General features: G+C 55.6%; 1 protein-coding gene and 1 long non-coding RNA gene across 3 annotated transcripts; one reads left to right on the plus strand and one right to left on the minus strand.

The window, feature by feature from the left end:
* Positions 1 to 899: 899 nt before the first annotated feature.
* On the minus strand, positions 900 to 18,079 carry ALDH3A2 (aldehyde dehydrogenase 3 family member A2). 2 transcript variants are annotated; one of them, XM_072938490.1, is made up of 11 exons: positions 17,936 to 18,079; positions 17,428 to 17,588; positions 15,631 to 15,862; positions 14,847 to 14,932; positions 13,023 to 13,231; positions 11,828 to 11,945; positions 10,020 to 10,161; positions 8,241 to 8,407; positions 6,845 to 6,944; positions 4,562 to 4,797; positions 900 to 1,654 (listed from the first exon to the last, which is right to left on the minus strand). In XM_072938490.1, the coding sequence occupies exons 2-11, from the start codon at positions 17,578 to 17,580 to the stop codon at positions 1,640 to 1,642; spliced, it is 1,458 nt and encodes a 485-aa protein (XP_072794591.1). In that variant the 5' UTR covers positions 17,581 to 17,588; positions 17,936 to 18,079; the 3' UTR covers positions 900 to 1,639. The 2 variants fall into 2 exon arrangements, with proteins under 2 accessions (XP_072794591.1, XP_072794590.1); XM_072938489.1 differs by lacking the exon at positions 17,936 to 18,079 and adding an exon at positions 17,684 to 17,887.
* LOC140686040 (uncharacterized) lies at positions 8,991 to 10,617 on the plus strand. The gene is made up of 2 exons (XR_012059466.1): positions 8,991 to 9,558; positions 10,265 to 10,617. It is a non-coding gene; the product is annotated as an uncharacterized lncRNA (long non-coding RNA).
* Positions 18,080 to 23,956: the final 5,877 nt, after the last annotated feature.

The raw sequence follows: 23,956 nt of genomic DNA on the forward strand, positions 1-23,956 counted from the left end.
GCCTGGTGTCCTTGCATGAGTTTACAGGAACACTTGTTTTAGAGCAGCAAATGGGAAAGAATGAGTTGTAAAAAACCTATTTACTATATAGATAACTTAAAAAAACTCCACAAATAACTAAGTAAATCTTGTGAAAATCTTCTTAGCTAAGAATTTAAAATGAGAACACATATTTTAAAGTTGACCAATAGATAAAGGCAAAAAATGGATTTTGGGTTGGAGAAAACTTACGCTCAAAGAACTGGCTCCAACAAGGCATATCTGAGTAAGAATATTATTACAGTTCATGCCAATTTTATCAAATATATTTATTTTGAAGCAGAAATATACTAGACAAGCCAATAATTTAACTAGAAATTGTAATGTACAATTTAGTATACCAAACAAAAATTCCATTTTGACGTTTAAGACATTTTATGATTGATTATTCTGATAGTGAAAGCCATGTTTAAGCAGATTTTCCCTAAACTAGCCTAGTGATTAATTCCTGACACCTCACCCCGTGATGAAGACGTGACATGCTTCAGGCAGCGGTAATGGAACAGATTCATTCCACAGAGCCGATTACACGCAGTGGAAGGTGAGCTACGTTCTCTTGCTGAGTGTTCAGGGCGGGGAGGGGGGCCCTGCAGCCAGGAGACCCCCCCCCCCCTGAGGCTCTCAGGCTGCAGTGGTGACTATCCAAGACCTCCTGGCCACGATGGGAGATAGTCCCCTCGGTAAGTTCTGTGGACCCAATCTATTCAGAAGCTTGCTCTCAAGTTTAAAAAAGTGAAATTCACTTCCCTTGTGCTACAGAAATAAGAAACAAAGATTTGTCCTTGAAGACCCACTAACTTGCAACTTTAAGGCCCTATGAAGGGTAAGTACTATTGTAAGTACCTTGATTACAACATGAAAAAAATGCCATTTAGGTTTTAATAAGGGGCAGAATTCTGCAACTTCGGCACCATAAAAATGACAGGTGACACTTGCATGAAATTGGCAACTGTCTTCCAGGAGACCCGAGGATTTACAAGATGCTTTGAGGGACATCAGTCACAGTGGACCCCACAACGGATGGTCACAAACACAAGGCAGGACGGAGAATGGACGAGAAAGGAGGGCCGCCTCCTGCAGGACAGGTCAAGTCCCAGCAGGTGAGGGACAGGGACCCACGTCCCCACGTCCCCACCCCCCACTCCTAGTCCTCGAACCTCATGCGGGGCTGGAAAGACCTCGCCTCACGTCCCTGGACAGCTGAGCTCTGGACCCTGGACAGCTGAGCTCTGGACGGCTTCACAGAGCAATGCCAGTGGGGGCAGGGGTCCCATGTTCCGTCAACTGGAGTGCAGGAGTCACGGAGCAGGTTCTGGAGCTGGGGTTTACCCAGCATGCTCTCCTCCCCAGCCCAGAGCTCCAGGATCTGGGGAGCACCGTGGAATGCGGATCCTCAGAGCACCCTCGCTTCTGGTGGGGAGTGCTGGGGCTTGGTTGAGATGGCAGGTTTGATTAATGGTGAGTGGCAATGACTTTTAGGTTCAATTACAGTGCATTTGCATACTTTCTATTTTTGGTAGGATTTAAAAATCATTGGCTCATTAATTATTTAAAAGAAGAATAATTCAGTAGAGATGAGGAGGTGGAACAGGATCGCTCTTCAGCAGTGTCCAGCCTGCAGAGAGCAGAAAGGAATCCAGGTTACTATGCTGGTTTAAAAACCCACCCAGCCAGCCCTGGAAACGAGCCCACTATCGGGACTCTGACAAACACGTCCCATCCTAAGAGACTCTAAATGCGCTGGAGAAACACAGCCCATGGGTCCCTAAGGAGTCTAAGTGGGGTGGGGTGGGCTGAGGAGGAGAGACTGCACCGCCCCCTGTGCCCCCGACAACAGCAACAAGGCAGGTGGGGCTGGTCGGGGTCTGGCCGGCGCCAAGGAGCGCCGTCAGAGTGGGGACAGGATTGAGAATACTTTTTCACTGTCTTGGCATTGTTAAGCAGGAGGTTCAAGTTTCCACATGAAATCTGAAAACTGATACAAAATTCTGCTTCTCAAATTTCCAAGTAGCAATGAATTTAACTGAAACCCCCCGAGGCTGAAGAGGCGAGCCACAACCTGAGTTCAAAGGTCGTATTTAATTTTCCAAGGTCGTGTGACATTTATCCATTTTAAACCTTAATGTTCCTCAGCGTTTTAAAACCCGCACGGTGCCTCCTGCAGCTTACGACAGGCTTCACTGGAGCCTACTTTCTTTCTGTGTATACGTTTATTTACTTTTTACTGGAGTACAGTCTATCTGCAATGCTGTGTTAACCTCTGGTGTGCGGCGCAGTGGTTCAGTTGTGCACATACATACGCAGATGCTCCCTTTATACTTTTTCCACTGTAGGTCAGACAGTGGACCTTGCTGTTTTGTACTTTCAAAAGCACACAGAAAACTCCTCTGCTCAGATTCTAACGTGCTACCTTTAGACTGATCATCGCTGCTTTCAATTTCCCATTTTAAAATGTTCCAAAGCCATTCCAGTTCTGGTAAACTGAACTACTAAAATCACATCCAAGCACAAAACTAAGTAACTAAGAGCAGAAAAGCAATTACAGAAAACTGTTTGCAGTTATAACCAATAAAAATTCCTCAAGTAAATGTTCAATTTAGGTTCGTTTCCTTTAAAGGCGATTCGATCAGAAGAGCACAGGGGTGCAGAGAGAAGCGCGGAGCAGCAGCGGAGAGGAGAACCCCAGACCTGTCTTCGCCTCACACTGAGCCCAAACCGCCGCAGCAGCAAGGGGGGCAGGGAGCCGGCCGGGCACCGGGTGCCCATGCCCTCCTCCGCAGAGGGGCGGGCTGCGGCCGGCCGTGGCCTCGGAACAGGCCCTGCCCACAGCCATAATTAGGTCAGCCTCAGAGCTGTATTTTCTTGTTTTTATAGGCTGCTACTTCCCAGACACTAACAGAGAAAGGCTTGTCTGCCAAACCCTTTCGGGGACTCTGGGCAGGCCATCTGCCCCCCGTTGGCATGGGCGTCACCTGCGGGGCCTTCCTGGGAACGTGGCCAGTCTGCGGAGCACGCCTGCCTGGACCACTGAGTTTTCCAGGAGGCTGAGAAATTCCATCCTGACCAAGAAGATGCCTGAGACCAATGTCTTAGGAAAAGAGCAAGACAGGCAGATAGTGACCAGCGACCCAAGCACACCCCTCCTCTCAGGAAGGCGCAGCAAAAAGAACAGAAAATTCTAAATCCCACATGTTCTGATTCACTAAGTTTGCTACATGAGCTCTAAAGTTGAACTGTTCTTAAAAACCAAAACAAAACAGAAAGTGACTTAGAGTTTTTTATGATTATCCTCAAATTATGAAACAGAATGGAGACTAGGTCTGAACGGGCCAGCGAGCACTTCCCCCAGGACGGCTGGTGCACACGTGACTGTCCGTTTCTGGAAGTGAGCTGCGCTTTGCCCGGACCCAGCCATTGTGCCTGCACATTTCTCAGGATTCCAGCAACCCACCTCACCCTGAAAAGCCGTGGCTAACCTTTAACACTCCTTCCAGGCCCAGGTCCCAGATGTCTGACAAGCAAGGTAAACACCCTTTTCTCAATAAGCTGTAAGCCTCCCAGCGTACACGAGCAAACAACTAGAAGGAAGCGTGCCCCCCCGTGGGCCCACGTCACAGAAGCGAGGGAGGCAGGAGCCCCACCTCCTCTCAGCAGATGGAGCTGGGCTGACAGTGCCCGGCGGGCGGCCCCGTCTGTGAACCGCCAGGAAAGTCACCAGGGCCCTTCTCTGCAGCTCAGACTGGTAATTCTGAGAAAACCCAAGGGACTTCAAATGCAACTGGGACCTCTGGTTCCACCAAAGCTGTAATAACTGCAGGGTGAGCCAACCTCCATCCAGATTTTAAACAGAATACGAGATAAACAGCTGTTCGCATTAACTGCTTGGATCTCGCTTCTCTCCCAAGCCTGTTGTTCACGGACGTCATCAGAATCCTCCGCGTGTCTCACTGGCTGGCCGGGAGCTCCAAGGGCACCACCGCCCCCACCTCATCTCAGCTGCCGTCACCCAGGGCGTTCTCCAAGCCACGAGGCCGCCAGTAGTCCTGGGGACACCAGGTGTCTCGAGGGCCTCGCGGCCTGCCCACGTCCGGGCACAAAGACAAGCTCGACGTGGCCATCAACTTGATAGGAAAAACATTCAAGCTGCTTCTGCCAAAGCTGCGTCCCCACCGCGCCTGTCACCAGCAGCCTCCCGTCCACGGCGCGGCCTGTGGGTTCATGCACGTTAAAGAGCAAAACTGAAACAGACACCAGCAGTGCAGGATGCTCAGAGTCCCGCAGGCGCGGCCTCCAGGGCAGAAACGCTCAGCCTGGGGCCGCACGCGGCTCCCGGGGACCAGGCTGCTGGGCCGCAGGGCTTGGCTCTGCCGCTGGGGACAGAAGCCCAGAGACGCTCCCAGGGCTTGGGGCTGGCCGGCAGGCTGCAGCTCACCGGCCCGAGAGGCAGCAGGAGAGAGCTGACTTATAAAAGCAGAGGCACCCCTGAGACAGAAGAGACGCGGCCGGCAGCCCCGGGACTCACCTTGATGAGCACGGCCACCAGGACGCCCAGGAGTGTGAGTAACAGGAGGCGCAGCTTCCCTCTGCTGAACCGTCTCAACAAGAAGAACTTTGCCCAGTCCACCTTCGACGGGCTGTTGGGAGGGTATCTGAGTTTGTTAGCACCTTCTCTCTTTAAGCTTTTTAATAAACAGGGACGCTGATGAGAAAAGGTATCGAAGCTGTACTTCCCGTGATAAGCTCCCATCCCGCTGGAACCTGCAACGAGGGAACAGAGGGGACAGGCTCCACTGTGGGTGTAAGCGCCACGGTCGGCCACTGACTCCTCCAGCCCTGCACAACCTCCCCGCACCCCGGCGAGGTGACCCCGTCACAGGGGCCGCAGCTCCCTGGGTCCCCATCGCTGTGCCGGCCCAGGCTCACCGTCCCCCCACCCCGCTGCACACAGCATCGTCACCCCGACTCCTGAGTGGAAAGGGGGCTGGGCAGGGTCAGGTGACCTGCCCAGGGTGAAGAGTGCAAAGTCTGAACGTGAGCCCAGGCCAGTCCGACCCTGAGGGCTGCGTGTGCCCTTCCCCACCGTCACACGTGGCTGGGCCACGGCTCCCTCCCCTCCGGGCTCCGGGGAAGTAACCCAGCCCGGGGTGCGGGCCACACGTGGGTGGAGCCCAGCCCGCTGAGAAAGCTGTGCCTGGGGCAGGCTCACTCCTCTGCTCCGCGGTGTGCACGGGGCCTGGGCTCTGGTGCATCCGTTACGGGACAGATGAAGCCGCAGGGAAGCTTGGCAATGTGTATCAAATATAAGCACGTCAAAGAAAAACTAAACTAAGTGCCAAAGTATTACCCGTGCACACGCCTGGGCAGGGTGGCACCACATTTCCTTATGCCTTTCAGTCCTGTTTTGCCCCCTTACCCAAGAGGCCTGTATTACTTTTGGAATGAGAGTAAAAATGTACTTCATTTAAAACATGTACAGCAATTATATTTCTAGACGCTTTTCCTAAGGGAATGGTCAGAAATTGCCTCCAAATATATTAGAATCATAATAAACCCCCCCAAAGCCCCTGAAATTGCAAAAAAACAACACAGGAATGAAGTCAAGCAAATGTGCCGCGTTCACACTGGCACAGTGAGTAGCCAGGACGACGGAGACACAAGCATGCTGGCGCGGGAATGCCGCACCACTCCGCACGCCCGAGGGAGAGGGGTGACCTTCAGCTAGCAGGGTGCGGGCGACCTGTGCGTTTACCCTTTGGGCTCTTCCATCTTTGCCAAGTTTTCTTAAAAAGGCTATATTCCTTCTGCATTTCAGGGAACAAGGTGTGTTCTGTCAGAGGAGAGGCTACGGCAATGCTGCCACAAGCCTCCTGGTGACGGAGGAGAGTCACTGGACGTGCCTGTGGGAGCCCCAGTGCAGCAGTGGTGAGGTGAGGTGGGTTCGGGGCGGCAGAGTCTAATCCTTTAAGTATCGGGGCAGCAGGATGATGGCCGCTCCAGCCCCCACCCCACCAACCTTCCTTCCTTTCAGTCTCCACTCCCTGCATCGCCAGCTCCAGCCTGGTCCTGCCCTGTCCCTGCACCTGCCAGCTCCCCTGCCCCTACACATGCCAGCACAGGGCCAGACGCTGGCAGTATGTTCACATTCCCGGAAGGGACACGTGGCTACCAGGGGAACCAGGGGACAGGCCTGCCTCCATCAGGAGCAGGTGGTCCTGCTACACTGGGCCACCCCACCCCCAGCGAGTGATCGTTTGTGCAACACAGAGGGAGAGTTGAAGCAGGAGCTTTTAAGATGGAAGCTTTTATACCGGTTGCTTCTTGTTGTGAGAACTTTGATGTGTTTGTTATTTTGGAATATCTCTATTAGATAACAAACAAGTCTACCACCTTATGGCCTGAAGGAAAGAAAAGAAGTTGTATCAATCATCTCGGGGGTGAGAGGAAGACAGGTCACAGCTGAGAGGGGGCAGTGGGCACCAGGCTGTGTCCCTGAGCTTCACAAGAACGACTCTCCTCCTGCCCGGCCTCCCGAGAGCACGGGGAGCCCTGCTCTCCTCAGCCGTGCAACAGTTCAAGGAGCAGCCGCTCCCGGTGGAGGGCTGGGGGTGGCGCGGTGGGCACCGAGCAGCCAGCAGAGGGACAGCAGAAGCCTCGGCTTCTGTCAGCTCCAGGCAGGTGAGCCTGTCACTCAGTCCCCGTTAGAAAAAAAAAAAGAGGAAGCTCATCAACTCATGTGACACCTGATGTCTGCGTGAGGGGTGGTGCGCTGTGCAGGCGGTCGGGGGGCCGGACCGGGGGCACTCACCCACTCCTCCGAAGGGCAGGGAGCTGAGCATGAAGTGCATGATCACGTCGTTGCCGGTGACACCCCCGCTGGACGTGTGGTCGATCAGCCACTTGGTGAGCTGGGGACAGAACAGAACGCAGTCCTGGCTCGAGGCCTGCGGCCCCCTCCAGGCTGGGGGCAGCTAGCCCAACACCAGGGACCTACAGTTGGTCCGTTCAGTGACCGTGATGGATAGCTGATGCTCGGATGCCCGTCCAGTCCCTGGAGGGAGGCCACGGCTGCAGCCATCTGATCAGGGACAGTTCAGACTACACTCTGGTTTTTAAAAATGTTAGTATTTTTCTATCTCTGCCCTAAATGACAGCACATGATTAACAGATACCATTTCATGTTTATTGAATGTGAAAAATATTTCCAGTTTCAGATTTGGCATCCTGTTTTTGAAGAAAACTGTTGGTTGGCCCAAGACCCAAAGAGGTGCAACGACACCTGACTGGTAAACGTCACATCCCCTGCCACCAACCAGCTGAGAGTCCTTCGTAGTGAATGCCACCGCTGACTGTGGCACTGCACGTCCCCCCCACTGCTCTCTCTGGGCATTTAAACTGTCGGACCGCTGCGTTACTGACCTGTTCTGAACTGAGCCCCACATGCTCGTCTCACCTGGCGGGCCTGAGAGCCGGGTCCCGCCAGCACCGCGCTCTACAAGCTGCCACGCCCACCTGCACGTTGCCATCGGAGGCTCTGCAGGAAACCCATCATTTGGGGACTCCTCAGACCCTGCCTGGCCGCACCTTCCGCTCTGAGTTTTCCCCTTTCTTCAGGGGACTCCGGTACCTACTGGCCCCCTGTGAGGCCACTGTCCCTTCGCAGCAGCCAGTCACCTCGGGTACGGATGAGCAAGCCACACAGAGGGGAGGAAGGGCTGCTCGGCCCGGTGTGACGTGGTGTGGCCACCGCTCCAACAACAAGGTAAGGCAGCTGTGGAAACTCGAGTCCGAGCCCTCACGACCGCTTCCACAGCGGTACAGGTGATCTCTGACCCGCACAGCCCCGCCGGGGGGGCGTGGACACCACGGGGTGAGGGCACGGCTCTTCCGCAGGAAGGGTTTGTGGTTCACAGCAGAAGGGCTTCTCGTCTGGGCCTGTGAAAGTCTCCCAAGTACCAGGGGGTGTTAGGGTCGTAAGACTTGTGACATTTACGCTGAAGACTCGGCTCTCGCCCCAGGGAGTGTGGGAGCGGTTACGGCGAAAACCCCAGGGCCTCGTTACCCAAGGCGGTGCTCCGGGAGAACAGCCTCGCTGGCGGGCCTCCAGCGTCACAGAAACAATCACCATGTGCTTTACGGCAAAGAAAGCACGATTTCTGATCGTGGCTCATGACAGCGAGCCACCTGTCCGCTGCGAAGTTTACCTTATTGTCCTGAGAAAATATGTAGAGAGCCAGGGGCTTCTCCCGCTCATTGATGAACCGCACGGCCTCCTCGGCGCTCTTCACGGGCACTATCGGAAGAACTGGTCCAAAAATTTCTTCCTGCATCACTTTGCTTCCAGGATCAACGTCAGTGAGTATTGTTGGGGCTGAAAAGAAACAAGCAAAACGAAAGCACTGATGGAGAAGAGAGACAGGCCAGCCCTCAGGCAGCTCTGCCTCGCTGGGTCACCACAGCTCCCTCCCACTCCCACCCAAGTGTCTGCTGAACAGAGTCCAAGAGCGCAGAAGAGCCGTGCACAGTCCACATCTCCCAGCACGTGCACCGGGGGTCCCTGTGCAAACCAAGGCAGAGACACAGACGAGAGTAAGTCCTGTTCGTGTTTCAGCCTGTCAGCGCCACCCTCGCACGTTGACAGGTGCATGAGGTTACATCTTTCCGTGGACGGGTCTTTCTGGGAGGCAGACAGTCCCTCTGTGGGTCCAGCCGACACTTCTTAATTCAAGTGCTTTCCTGCATATGAGCTCTCTGAACTGTACCAGAGCTCTGCCAAGTTTGGAAAACAGTTAAAGGGTGGGGTCCCCCAGGCCTTAGCTCAGCGCTCCGTGCACTGTGGGGAAGCGACAGAGGAGGGCCGCACGGATGCGCAAGAGCTCTGCAGAGCTCCAGCGTCCACACCAAGGGCGCCCCCAAGCCGCAGTGTGCAGAGAGCCCCTGTAGACGGGCGGGCGTTCAATGGCAGGAGAGGACACCCGACACCAAGCCTGCTCTGCTCGCCCTCGCTCTTCTACTAGGTTGGCCTGGCCACGTGGCGGAGCACGGCTCCTTCCAGCACACTCCGGGGGTGCACAGCTGCTCCCCCAAGCGCACTGCCTGCTGCATCCCTGGGTTGGAGGACCAAGATGGTCTGGGTGTCCATCCCGCTCTACACAGCCACGTGTAGAGGACCCGGACCCCAGGTCAGGGGAAAGTCCCCAGCTGGTCTGAGCTGATCATGACAGACCTCTGGCCACTGACCAGTGGAGATGGGGGCAGAGTCCACGTGTGGAGGACGGTAGGACACAAGATAAAAGAATGGGGGTCCTGAGGGTGTGACTGAGCCACTGAACTGACTCCCAGGAGCACTCTGGGACTGCTCCTCACGCTTCTCCACGCAATCTACGTCCTTTAAGTTTGCTTTTCAGAAGCGGGGATTTTTCGTGACGTGTGCATCCTCTGATAAGACAGGGCAAGCAGAGAGACACAGAGACGCTTTCCCAGCTGTGTGTGATTCTTCTGTCCCCTCGTATGTTACTTTAGGTAAGCGTGTTTAAGATTTAGAAGCACTGCTTACTCAGGGCTAAAGATAAAAACGACAAAGACAGTAAACACGCAATGGGGCCGAGCGTGACAGGGGAGCACGGTGCTTCTGGACGGGAACTGCCCCTGCCAGCTGTAGGGTCGTGGCCGAGCTGCCTCCTTCCCTGAGCCCTTTCCCCAGCCCGAAACTGGAAATAATGACACAGCTTAGTTCTGCTTCTCAAGGCTGCCAGGAAGGAAAAAGCGAGATAAAGCATGTGTGTGAATATCAATGGCAGGTGCAACAGAGGTGCAATCATTACACATGCACATAAACTCCTCTCTGCACGGTTTACAAGGAAGCAGCAGACCAGAAAGCAGCGTTAAACACTCCACGTCTGGTAGTTTGTTTAGGGTCAGTAACCAGTGTCAACGAACCTGTGGAAGTGCCCCCCCACCCCGAGCAAGCAGGCTCCCGTCACCTATGTAGCGCGTGGCCTCGTCGGTCTCCCCGCCGAACGCCACCTTCTGTCCTTCCAGCAAACTCAGAATCCTCTTAAAGTGGCGGAGGTTGATGATCCTCTCGTAGTCAGGAGACTCTTTTATATTTTCTCCATAAAATTCCTGTTTAAAATAAGTGTTTAATTGTCATGAAAGACCCACACGTTAATTTCTTCAGTAATTATAAAATTCACTCACGCCCCCGAATCGGGTTTTCTGTCCACAGAATACAACGCCCACCCCCAAGTTTTTTGGCAGGTCAAGGATAAGGGCTGAAGCACGCACACAGATCCCCCATCGACCCGGGGGGCGCAGAGGGCTGCACGTGCACCCGCGCACCAGCCACGGCTCCGCTCCCCGCGCCGGGAGCTGGGGGCCCGCAGCAGGGAGCCGCTGCCCCTGCACCAGCAGTGTCCACCCCGGGGCGCTCTGCGGGACCCTCTGCCGAGCTCTGCACTTCACCGCACTGTATCTTCTCTAGACTGGAATCTCCACATGGCACAGATCATCGCGAAACCACTCAACAAGTCAGAACACAGTTTTGGTAAATTATTCAAAGTAAAAGAACCTCAAAAACCATTCAATCAGTGTTTATTACATAAGACAAACACCAGGCTTCTGAGTTGTGGAGTCACTTCAAAGCCTGTGGGAGCTCTCAACTTCCTGATGGAAGTGAGCACTGCCCGCCGCCCGCCAGCCTCGTCTGTGTGATGAGAAGGCCCGGGGCAGCCTGGTGAAAACCACTCCTGGGCCCCAGCTCTGGGGCCATCACAGTGGTTTTCAACATGGGCTGCACCTCAGAGTCCCCTGCAGACCCCAGGCCCCTGAATCACATTCTTTGGAGGGTGAGGACTGGACACTGTCTCAAGGGCTCCTAGCTGACCTCGGTGGAAAAGCCCTGCATTGAGAGCAGAAAGCCTCAAAGGCAGGCAGGGGGCCTCCCCCCGAACTGCATTCAGAACCACGTTCAGCACCGCACTCTACCAGGCACATCGTCTCTAATCCCCGGGAGTCTCCAGTCCCACGAGTATCCTGGAGCCCCACGTTCCCGGAGCCTGGACGAGCCCCCTTCCACGGTCTCCTTGTCTGGCCCATCTTCCCCCTCAGACCCCCGCATCTCGCGCACCTCCCCTCCCCAGTCACAGCCGTGCGCCTCGGGGCCCTGAGCCTCCCCACTGGCGCTCAGGCAGCACCTGGTTGGGGGCGCTGCGCTGTTCCCGCAACTTCTCCCACCCTCCCTTCCAGCCCAAACCCTGCACGTCGTCAGGCTCGGCCTGGGACACCACCAGGCGGCCTTCAACTCCCTCACTCGAGACCGTCACTTCAAACACCCAGAAGGACCGACGGCTGCGTCAAGAGCACGCTGTGGAGAGGTGTTTAACTTAAGTCACTCCTCCGGACTGCTGGCCTCCCTGGCCCTCTGCACACCTGAGAACTGACCCTTGACCAGTAACGGCCACATCTGTCAAGGGCCTGCACCTGAAGGGCTGGTGACGCCCTCCCGACCACGTGGTTACTGAGCTTGTCTTTAAAGCGAGTGCTACAGCTAACGCATCAATCGGGAACTAGTGCCCGGACGGTCTCAGGGCACGCACCACCAGCCCAACTCCGCGCCCACAGGCCTTCTACGGCAGGTGCGCGGGGCACTGCTCATCAGCCAGGAAACTGATTCATCTCAGGCGCGGCTGGAATCTTCTGGGGGAGGGGCCGGGGGAGGGGTGGCGCCTGGAGGAGCTGGCCTCACCCTGCTCCCTAAGGAAACAGTGACTGAGGTGCGCTGAACACAGACCTTCACGGCATCCTTCATTTTCTGCACGATTTGGTCCTGGAGGGCCGGCTCACAGAGGACGTAGTCGGGGGCGATGCAGGTCTGGCCGCAGTTCATGTACTTCCCCCAGGCGATGCGTCTGCGGAAACCACACAGGCACGGCACTCAGCCACCTGCCCCGGCCCTGCGTGCTCTCGTCTGTCACCTAGCTGTGTGCCTAAGCTGGCTTGGTGATCTTTATGAAAAACAAAAGCGTTTCAAACACTCAGCTCCAAACCAGGTGGCTGGAACTCTGAACGCATTTTCAGCCGACAGGATGTTCTGAGGAGCAGATAAGGCCTCCGCCAGCTCACGAGGGGCCGCTCTTCACCGGCAGCAGCGCCGCTCCCTGGGGCAGGGAAAGACAGCAGCCCCACGCCCTCATCCTCCCTCCCAGCCAAGAGGATGTCGGGGAGGGCAGGAGCGGCGCACGACTGCAGCTCTCTGGCTGGGGCTCCAGGGCTGCTGCCAGGGTGTCGGGGCCAAGCAGGACGGGAACCCGCCCCGTGGAAAGCCGTGTCCAAGCATGGACGGGAGTCCACTGTCCCAGGGGCTCCTGTTCCGGCAAGGAGACGTCTACTCACGAGGCCAGCCTGGACCCCGGCCTAAAGCCCACGCCGCCTGCCCGCCTCCCTTGTCGGGGGGCGGTGTGGGGGAGAGACAGCGCATCGCCCGAGCATGGTCAGCTGTGGGTTTGCTGTGAGCCAAACCTGCCTTAGCAGAGAGACCCAAGACCTTTCATTTCCTAGCTCTCAGACGCAAGATGCTACTCGGAATTAAAACATGAGTTGAACTGGCTTTCTCAACAAAGGAACTCAGTTAAGAGCGCAGCATGACGCCCTTTCTTTGGGAACGTAAGGGCTTCATGAGGCACACCCAGCACTCTGCATCGTCTCCTTGGACCACCTACAAGCAGAACAGTGAAGCTTTCCCACCAGATCAGCGATCCCGAGAACACAGAGAGCTTTTTAGTCCTCCTAAGGACAACACGTGGCCTCAAGACCTAGTGTTCACCTCTCCTGGCAGCAGCACCAGGGGACTTTGTGCAAGAGTGCTGTTCTCTGCGAAGACGCCAACCACCTGAGCGCCGGGGTCCGGCGCAAAGAGCCCACACTAGCCCGTCAGGAAGGTCTCTGCTGAGCTGGGAAAGCCTAGGTAACCAGAGAGCCAGTCCCACCTGCAGGCGACGTCCAGGTCACAGTCTCTGTCAACGTAGCACGGACTCTTCCCTCCCAGTTCGAGAGTCACGGGGGTCAGGTGCTTGGCCGCAGCTTCCATGACAATTTTTCCAACAGTGGCGTTTCCCGTGTAAAGAATGTGGTCAAATCGATGCTTCAGAAGCTCTGTGGTTTCCTCGACACCACCGTTAATGACAGCGTATAGGTCCTTAAAGAAGGGAAAACAAATCTGTGTGTCACCAGATTAAACCTATCGTCTAACGTGAGCCACTTCTTCAAAACAGACACGAAGCATTCAGTAAAACCACGAGAAAATGGAGACTGGCCCCTGGGAGAACGGAAGAAGGGCCGACGGGGGGCCCGGGGAGAAGAGTCTTGTGGCATCTGAGAACCAAACCCATGTGGGACTGACCAGAGCCCAGTGTTTACCCCCCGAGCCCAGCAATGGAGACACAAAGGAGAAGAGAGCAGATGAAGCACAAGAGACAGCCCATGCAAGTGGCGGACTTTGCGAGAACAAGGCTGCTGTCAGTGACTGTGGCACGGGCCACGGGGGACGGTCCCAGCCTGGACAGTGCGGGGCTCAGCCCAAGGTAGGAACCAACTGGACGGTGTGGAAGTCTGGCTGGTCAGGCCCGGCCCCGTCAGCCACCAGCGTGACCCCTCTGGCAGGCTGCCTGGCACCTCCAAGCCTGCGTTTCCCTCGTCACCGGGGGAAGTCACAGGGCTCTGGACTGAGCCTCGCGTGCCCTGTGCTATTGTGAGCTTCTGGTAGAGGGGAGGGACATCTTAGACGACAACAACGTGAAAAGTGGTGACCCAGAACGGAAGCCAAGGGCGGCAGGCAGCATCTCAGGCGTGGGTGCTGATCCCAGCCAGCTGGCGACCTCACGCTGCCACTCGGTCTCCGTCACTCGAAGTTCAGCTGCCCAGCAAGTGCTTCACCTTCTCTCCTGCCCATGGCTAAGCCTACGGAGCACGTGGGGCTGATCCCCCAGCAGGCAGAGTGGGCAGGGCAGGAGCCGCTCTCCCGTTGGGGCGGAGAAGGCCCTGCAACCTCTGTCTTCCAGTTCCCGATCCTGCTCAGTCCACGACATCTCACTGTCTCCGCCATGCCTCTGAGCTGGGCCCCACAGCTCTTAGAGAAAAACTGCCCCGCGGGCTGCCGGAGCGGTGACGAGACAGCAGAGAACGCTGTTTCTCCAAGAGCCGTGGCTGGTTTTGGGGCTGTTGGAAAGTAAACCGTACAACAGCAGGCACGATGCCGCACAGCCGCCCCTCAGTGCAGAAAACGGAGCCCCCCCCCCCCCCCCGTGCTCCTGACACAGCACTGCAGCCTCCTGCGTGGAGGGACCACACTCTGGCTCAGAGACGGTTTTCTCTACCTGGCTTCTGAAACCTAAACGCTGTCACCTTGACTCTGAGTGAGGGTCCACACTCTGGTTCAGGAAGCCACTTTCTGGAGTTTTCACACACAAACATGCCCACTTAAGAGCAGAAGTGTTCTTACATAACCACAGGCCATTAAGACAAAGAGCGCCCAGCACAGTACCAGTCCCTCATTAAGTCATTCACAAAGTGAATGCACCTGAAATCCTGTTCGATCAAACAGGTTGATCCAAATTTCAAGCAGCAGAGGAGGCTCCACGGAAACCGTGTAAGTAAACAGCTGAGCTTCTCACAGCTCATCTTCAACTTACTTTCTCCTACTAAGACGACGGAGGGCGGCCCCAGGGGACTGCACCTGCAGGCCCGGCCGTAAGGCGACACGTGGGCTCGCCGCGACAGACACACGTGCTGAAGACAGGCCAAGGCGCTCTTACCTGGTCTAGGTACTGAGGGAGGAGCTCGGCCAAGGTAGTGGCTGTATTTTCACTGATTTCAGAAGGCTTGACAATCACAGCATTTCCTAAACAGAACAGAAAGCAGGGCAGTGTTGTCTCATTTTTGAGTAACCCTGACAGCCACGTGAGGACAAAGTACTCCGACACTGCCAAGCCCCTCCTCCTGCCCCTGCTTCCGCTTCCCCCCCGACCATGCCCAGGGACAAGAGGCTCTATCACTTCCCCGACGCCTCCAGCTTTCCTTCCCTCTTACTCATGCCCACCCTTGGAGTTTCCTGCTCACCCTGGAATTACTGGGCAAACAAGCCTTGTCAACACAAAGCTGTTGATCTAGATACTGGAGAAGTGAGAAGCTAGTCTCTCGCAGGTGCTGTACATCTGAGCTAGCAATGCTCCCACAGCCCTCACCTGAATGAGACTGGCCAGGCAGAACCAAATGGTTCATGCAAATGCAGAGCCGGCACTGGAAACCACGTCAGAGTACAGATGCCTGACTCCAGACTCCTGGGCTGTCAACTCACGCATGCCTCTACACCCTCACAGGTTCATCCCCACGTGCTTCAAAAAACAGTCACTGTGCAAATCTCTGGAGCTCACGGAATGCATAATACTAGGATTAATGAATTCTCAATACACGTGTATAAGCAAACCAGGGCAAGCCGCCACAGCGATGTACTTAATTACACACTATCTTTAATTTACTACCGCCTTGAGAGGACAAGCCCCTCCCTCTGAGAAGGCAGGAGACACACTGACACCAGACCTGCAGCGATGGCGCCTATCAGAGGCTGGATGGTGAGAACAAATGGGTAGTTCCAGGCTCCGATGATCAGCACAACCCCCAGGGGCTCAGGCTGAATGTAGGCCTCGTCCAGCATGGTGAGCAGGTTCTTCCTGGCTGGTGTCGCAGCAGCCCATTCGGGAAGCTTCTCCAGCATGAGATCAATTTCCCCAAGAACACTAATGACTTCTTGACTGTAAGCATTGAGTTCACTCTGTTGCGAGAGAATCACAGCCATGAGTATGATAAACTCAGCCCTGAACGTCAAACACCCGTGGCTAGGCACACCCGCGGGGACAGCTGGCATTATCAGATCAGCTGGTCTGCCAGGCAGGCTGCACCTGCACTCTCCAAGCCCACAGTAAAGACTTGCTAACTCCCTTTGTAATATGTTCACTTTCTCTAAATCGGTCATTTAAAGTCAGGCTTAAACAGTAACTCTTTCATAATGTACAGCACAGGGAACTATATTCAGTATCTTGTTGTAAGCTATAATGAAACAACATGAGAACAATTCTATGTATGTACATGTCTGACTGAACTCTTCTGCTGCAGGCCAGAAACTGACATGATGTTGTAAACTAACTACACTTCAATTTAAGAAAAAATGAACTTTCAGGAAGACTTCCCTAGTTCATAAGTGTGCCCTTTATCAATCACAGCAACTATGCTTTCACTTGTATCTTAGTATTTCAACCTTACTATGCTGGCTTACAGCTACACTCACATTTACCTGTGTATGTTCTGTTCCCCAGCCAAACGTAAAACCCTCAGGGGCAAGACATTTATTGTGCTTCTTTGTTATACATATGCTTACAAATGCTTGGAAAATAAACAATCCAGACTTTCTGGAGTCTTACTTAACCCACCTTGTTTATTAGATGTCACAGTCTCTCCACCCAAACTACCACAAAGGAAATTTCATAGTTACTGTTGTCACTACCCACATTTACTACCCCGCAGAATAATCTTTGGGGGGTCAGTGAGGAAGGGGGTCTCACAAAGCCAGAGCAAGGCTTGTTACCCCTAGAATGAAGACAAAAAGTAAAAACAAAATGGTAACAATATTACTACAAAACGCAGGGGAATATATTTAGCCCCTAAACACTACCCAAAACTTTGCTACTCAGAGCATGGTTCCAAAACAGGCAGCAGGTATGCCCTGGGAGCTCCTTAGAAACTCGGGTCCTCAGACCCCTGCCCAGACCTACTGAACCGTCGTGCGCACTTAAACAAGATCCCCGGGGGCCTGGCCAGTGCACTGGACTTGGAGGAGCACAGGCCAGAGACATAAAGTCCTGGGGGAAATGTGAGTGCCACAGCGACCACCCCAAAGCCTCTGCCTCTGTAGGAAACCACAGACAAAGGGAAGACAAGAAACAGTCCTGGAGGAAGGTATCTGCCGTACACGAAGCTGACAAATTACCGAGACCGGCACGTACAAAGGACTCCTATGAACGCCAGGGAAGGGACCGTGAATGCAGCAAGAAAACGCGCAAGAACGGGAAAGGTAATCCACAAAGGGGAACCGCGGAGGCGGGGAGCCCGGGGGCGGGGGGCGGGGTCCGGGAGGCCCGGGGAGCGGGGGGAGGGGGTCCGGGACGCCCGGGGGCGCGGGGCGGGGGGATCGGGAGGCCCGGGGGCGTGGGGGCGTGGGGAGGGATCCGGGAGGCCCGGGGAGCGGGGGGAGGGGGTCCGGGACGCCCGGGGGCGCTGGGCGGGGGGATCGGGAGGCCCGCGGAGGCGGGGCGGGGGGATCGGGAGCCCCGGCGGGCGCACCTTGCTCAGGTCGGCGGTGATGGCCGCCAGGATGTCCTTCTCGCGCTCTTGCACCATACGGCGCAGGGCCTTGAGCTGCTGCCGCCGGAACGTCAGGGGGCGCGACCGGCCGGACCGGAAGGCGGCGCGAACCCGCTGGACCTCGCGCTCCATTGTGGATCCTGAGGGGAAAGGGGGGACCGGGCGTCGTGGCGCGCGAGTGGACGCCGGGGCGAGGGTGCCTCCCCGCCACCCCCAGCCTCGACCCCGGCCGCACCTCCGTCCCCGGCCGCTCGCCCGCTCGCTCCGCCGCCAACTGCCGGACGGCTGCCCCGCGGGCCGGCTCCACCCCGAGCCGCGCCCCTATTTGCCGGCGCGGCCCACGTGACCCGCAGCCGGACGTCGTCGAGCCGGGGCCCCCGCCCGCGGAGGCCGACAGAGCCAGGGCGGCGCGAGGCGCGGAGGGGCCGGGGGACAGCCGCTCCCGCTCCCGCTCCCGCTCCCGCTCCCGCTCCCCCTCCCGCCTCACCCGGGAGCCGCCGCGGACGGCCTGCAGCGTCCCGTGAAGGTCGGTGCGCGCGCGCGGAAGCCGGGCCCCCTCGCGCCCCCTGCGCCGCCCCCGCCGCGCCCGCCCCGGGCGCCCGTGGAAGACCGCCCTGCCGGGCCTGCGCTTACTGGCCGGACGCGCGGGGGCCGGGCCGCTCCGCCCAGACTCTCCCCCGCCCCCCGGCTCCTCCCGCGGAGGCTCCCGCGCGGTCTTCCCGGGGGAGGCTGCAGCCGTGGGCCGGGGCGCCGTGGCCTGTGTGGGCGTCGTCGCTCCGCCCGCACCGTCCTGGGGGACAGGCTGTCCGCTCGGGCGCCAGGGGCAGCCGGCTCCCCGAGAACCTGCCCTTCGGGCTCTCCTGAAGCCTCGACGCGCGTGTCCCGTCGGCTCTGGCGGTGGCTCTTTGTCCCGAGAAAATGCAGCTCTGCGCCGAGGAGCACGTGGAGACCGCGCTCCCGGACGCCAGTCCTCAGCGTGGCTGGAGGAAAGCTCGCTTCTGTTCTGGGTGTAGGCCGTTAGCCGAGGCCTGGCCTCGCCTGCGGTTTCCACCTTCCGGAGACGCTGCCGCAGCTTGGTTGCCATCACCCTTCGCGCTGCCGGTTCTCTTTTGGCCTTCCTGAGTCCTCTGGGTTTTCCTTTTCTGGGACGTTGTCCCCTTCCAGGCCTCCTTAAGTGTTCAGGTGCCCTAAGCTCCACCGTTGGGCCTCTTCTCGTGTCACAGTCACGGCCTCATCTAATCCCCCCGATGGCGGTCAGAGGAGGCTTCAGACCCGTCTCTGGGCCCACTCTTCCCTCTGACCTCCCGCGGGTGTGTTCAGCTGCGTCCTCTCATCTCTCCTGGGGTTCACAGTCGGCATCTTATGGGTAACCGTCCGTGGAAGTTTTGGTTTGTCCCCACCCACTAAACAGATTCGATGCAAACTTCCTCAGGTGTTCCTAGTCCCAATAAATGGTACCATCCTTTATCCGACGTACTCGGCCAAACTCCTTGCAATCACCCTTGACTCAGGCTCGAGCTTCAGAAACTACATGGAATGCAAGCACTTCTACCTGGTCCAAGCCAAGTGCCTTTCACCTGCACTTCATCCTGCACATTTCCCTGCGTCTCCTGTGGACTCTGCAGGTCACTGCTGTGCCATTTCTCAGTCCTACACTTGCCCTTTTATAAGCTGTCCTACCCAGACCCAGAGTGTTTTCGCGCCTGCTGACTTCCAGTCGAGGCCTGCCAGTAGGAGGCGTGGGCAGGGGTCAGAAGGCCGCAGGAGCACAGCAGCTCTCTGCTTCTGGACCCGGCGGCGTGGTGGTTGCTGGCCATTGCTGGAGTGGAAGTGGTGCTGGATGATCCCAGGCTCTGGCAGTTCCTTCCTCGGTCAGGGTGGCACCTCTCCAGAAAATCCAGGGTGACCATGGCAGCACCTCCAGATGGCACAGGTGCTGGGGCAGCCCCTGTGGGTTCCACACAGGGGTATTTCTAGCAACTTCTAATCTTTGACACCACCGCCATCTTCCTTTTGACATTAGTCTCCAGACTCGCACTGCCTGCAGTGATTAGAGTGGCTTGTCTTCCTGGCTGGACCCTGACTGGTACACTTTGCTAGAGCCTGTCCCCCACCTAGCTGTCAGTGAGCCTCACACGAGATTTTTGACCATGTTAGCTCCCTGCTCAGAACTTTCCAGTGGCTTACCCTGACGTTTAGAAGAAAACCCAAAGCCACACCGAGTCTGGTGAGCCTGCGTGTCCGGGCCTGCAGCCCTCTCTCCAGCTGCATTTTGTATGAGTCTCCCACGCGGTGGGAGTGCTGGCCTTGCTGTTTGCAGAGCACAGAGCCCCTCCCCGCGTCAGGGCCTTCGCTCTCTGCTGCCTCCTTGGCCTGGAGCGCTCAGCTAACTTTCTCATTTGATTCAGTCTCTGCTTAAATGTCACCTCCTTGGAGAAGCCTTCGCTGACCACCATGCCTGAGATAGCAGACCTTGCTCCCGTGCCCTCACCCTGTTTCAGTTCATTGATGTACATCTGTCTTTCCCATTCACTGTAGCATCAGGACCTGGTATAGAACCTGGCCAGTAGTAGGTACTCAGTAAATATTTATGGAACGAATGAATGATACTCTCTCAGATACTCTGGTCTTGGCCTGGGCACTGTCCACGTTTGTGGTGTTCTCAGCAGCCACCGTAGTTTGAGAATTTTAAAGAGATTCTTGGTGAGGGAAGGAAAGAGGTTGGCATGACCATCAAACTCTCCTTCACCTTCTCCCTTGCCTTCTTTTGGCAGGAAAAAAAAAATGGAGTCCACATGGAGAGACCGTGGTGAGAGGGGAGGATGCCAGTGAACAGGCCTTTGACAGCACCAGGCAAGGGGTGGCCTCCAGCTCGTTCCACGTCTAAACCAGCTCTGCACCCCAGGGCCGCGTGTGCACTGCAGGCCCGCCGTCCAGTGTCGGCACAGGTGCTCCTGCCGTCCTGCAGAGGAGCGTTCCTGTGCAACCCTTCCTGAGCTGGAACTGGGTGGAGTGAAGAAGCAGTTACAGGTGCTGAGGGCTGCTTTCACATGCCACCTTTTCTCATAAAAGCAAAAATCTCCTTTGGATTTCTTATTAGTGAAAGCAGATACTAATGTAGATCTTTAGTAAAAGCAAAGCGGTGTAAAGCGAGCTTTTAAAAAGCAGGAGCAGACTGTGTCTAGAATTGCGTAGCAATGTTTAAGTTGGCTCAGAGCTCACCCCTGGGTATACTGCACTGTCCTTTTCATCTGGTCTAATCCAAGTGATCATTTTAAACTCTGAGCTAGTAAACATTACATAAGGGACTAGATATGAATTGAGATACTAAAGACACTGAATTGAGACATGAATCACGCTATGATTTTTTAAAATGTAGACAACACGCATAATTCGCTGAGTGAGAACAGAGCAGGAATCAGTGTCACCTACGGCAGCCTGGTCGGAGTAGCAGGCCTGCTTCTCCTGCTGCTGATGCTGCTGACTAGACAGAGGGTTTCCCTTGTTTTCTTCTTTTTTTAGTGGGTGAGGTAATTAGGTTTATTGATCTCTTTATTCTTAGAGGAGGTGCTGGGGATTGAACCCAGAACCTCATGCATGCTAAGCCTGTGCTCTACCACTTGAGCTATACGCTCCCCTCTTAAGAAAAAATTGTAGTGAGATTCTAATGACACAATGACCAAGAGTTTGACTCTTTCACTAACTCTTGGACCTTTTCTCTATTAATTGAAGAAATCAGTGGATGGCATTTTGATGGGCATGTTTTAAAACCACATCCAAATTCTTTAACAGAACAAGGTGGTGTGTTTATAAAACTGAAGATAGGACCGCTCCCAAGTTGAAACGTTCTCCCTTTGGAGCTCTGGGTCAGGATGTGCTCACTGAGCGAAGCAGCTGTGGGCCAGTGAGAGCACTAGGGCCAGACCCAGGAGGCTGCGGTGAGTGTTCGCACGGCATTCCTTTCAGGGACCGCAGTAGACTGGGATTTTGAGGATGCCTGGCCACCACCCTTTTCCTAGCCCTTCCTCCCTTTTCTGTTGTTAATGTTTCTTTACCGTGGGTGGTCCCCACCATGACCCCTCCCCATCACAACCTCAGGGTTTCCGTAAGACCACCCTGGTCACCTGTCTTGTCAGAGTGTCCAGTCTTCCTCGCCGCATGATGGATTCAGGAGTGTGCCCCACGCCTAACTGGTCAGCCCTCCCTGGGACTTCAGTTAGAACTGTCGTGGAAGAGACGTGCTCCCCCCGTGGCACTGCTAGCTCTAGGGTTGCGGTGTTCCTAGAGCCGCCTGGGGCTGACTGGTCGGTACTCCCAGGGGAGTGGCTTGCTGAGGATAAAGCTGATCAGGGGAAGGCAGAGCCCAGAGACAGTCCTGGTGAGATTATTTGTGTCCAGATAAGGCTTGACGCTAAAAGCACTTCTGTGAAGTTCATCTTCACGGCTCCGCAAGCCAATAATACATTTCCAAATGTTAGGGACCTACAGTTTGAATTGAATTTTTTTGCTGCCTGCTACCAAAAGAGACGTAAACACCATACAGTGGCCACACTTCACTTAACGATGTCATCCAGGGCCTCAGATTGAATCCACTGCAGAGTGGAAGATCTTAAAGCTTTAAAAAATAGAGATAATGCTGATGTTTCCCTGCTAAGTAGCGTGCAGGGTCTCAGACTGACGTACACACTGCGGACGCCAGTAATCAGCAAACACTGCTGGGGAGTTGGGGAGAGTTTTATCTGAGGCAAGTTGGGAACTCTAGCCTGGGAGACACAGACTACACGCTGGGGGAGGCTCATAAAGCGACAACTGCACTGTTACGTACGCTGTTTGTCCAGAGTGAGGACTGGACTGGCAAGAGGTGAGGGCAATGGTTAAGCAAGGGTGGTGGAGGTCTGTATGGTGGCACAGTTCCAGGGGGAGACCTGGGGGCCATGAGCTGGCAGCTGGCAGCAGGTGTTGCTGTGAGAATGGCTAGTGGGGTCCTTGGATGTGGGACGGCCCAGGAAATTCTGGCTGTCAGTGCTGCAGGAGTGTGTCTGAGACCACATGCTCGGAGGGCACCCGGCTCTGTGAGGGGCCTGAACCATAGTTAGTCTGTTTTGATTTTTAAATGATCCTAAGTGTGTCATCACACAGACACAGGCATACACACGTAAATAAGTTTGCATCTTTTTAAAAATCACATCCAGGAAGTGTCCATTGGGTCTGCTTTATTGAATGTTTCCAACAAGAATGATTGAGGATTTTGTCAAATGACTTTTTTTTAGTTTTTTTCTTAGGGGGGTATAATTAGGTTTATTTCTTATTTACTCTTTTGAGAGGCGGTACCGAGGATTGAACCCAGGACCTTGTGCACACCAACCATGGTGAGCACTTTGGACGACACCCTCCCCCTCGGGGGACATCTTAAGGCCTGTGTGGACGGCCCTGTAAGCGTCTCCTTCACTCTGCTATGTGGTGAGTGAGATGAATTGGCCTCGTGTTGAACAGTCCTGATTGTTACGTGCAGTATTATGTGCTGTCCTTTTATTGAGCTGCTGGATTCTGTTAATACTTTAAGAATTTTACAGTGGTGGTGTTTGTTTCAACCAGGGAAAAACCAGCTTTGGAAATATTTTGCTGTTTTGGTGCACTAACCTTACTGAAAACAAACACCCCTATTTTTCTGATTTGCTGTCTAGGCACCTTTAAAAAAAGTCGTTTGGTCCCTGCTCTGCTAAAAGCAAACTGCTGAGTGCCTGTGGTCAGCGGCCGGTCCTGGGGGCAGAGCCACAGCCTGCGGGTAGCGGGCTGGGCTCCTGACCCTCTGGGCATCTCTGGGCAAGCCTGGGCCCCGTTACTGCGTCGGAGTCAGAGGAGGGGCGGGCGGCTGGCTCAGGGCAGTGTTCTGATGAGGACGCCTGGGGTCTGGCCAGCCTTGATGCGTCTTGTCCCCGTGGACTTTCCTCGTGGTGACGTGGCCTGTCCTTCCCGTCTTCGGTGTGCCCTGCGGAGGGAACACGGTGTGCGGGACGTCCCGTTGCACCATCAGACCTTGGACTTCATTCCTTCTCTCCGTGCTCAGGGACGCAGAGGGCACAGTGCAGAAAATGCGCTACGTCTGCAGCTGTGGGAACAAGCAGTCTCCCGTGCTGAGTAGCTTTGGCTGCTGCTGCACTTCTAACACAGACTTTAGCGAGTTCTCAGAGACCGCGAGCCCTCCTGCGGCGTCTCCCGCACCCTGGAAGCTGCAGCCCTGCGCTCTGTCTTTGCGGCTCCGACTGCCCTGAGCGCTGTGGCTGAGGGCAGTCGTCTGCACGTTGTCTTGTTGTGACTCGATTGTTTTCACTTAGTGTAACATCCTCAGGGTTCATCCACGTTGTAGCCTGTGTCAGGATTTCCTTCCGTCTTAAGGCTGAATAATATGCCGCCATATACACGCGCTGCATCCTGCTTGTCTGTCCCCCCGTGAACACAAGCTTGGTTTGCGGTCCCGTTTTAGCTGTTGTCAGTAGTGCTGCTGCGT

Source organism: Vicugna pacos, chromosome 16 (genome assembly GCF_048564905.1).
Source record: "Vicugna pacos chromosome 16, VicPac4, whole genome shotgun sequence".
In the NCBI taxonomy this organism is placed as follows: domain Eukaryota; kingdom Metazoa; phylum Chordata; class Mammalia; order Artiodactyla; family Camelidae; genus Vicugna; species Vicugna pacos.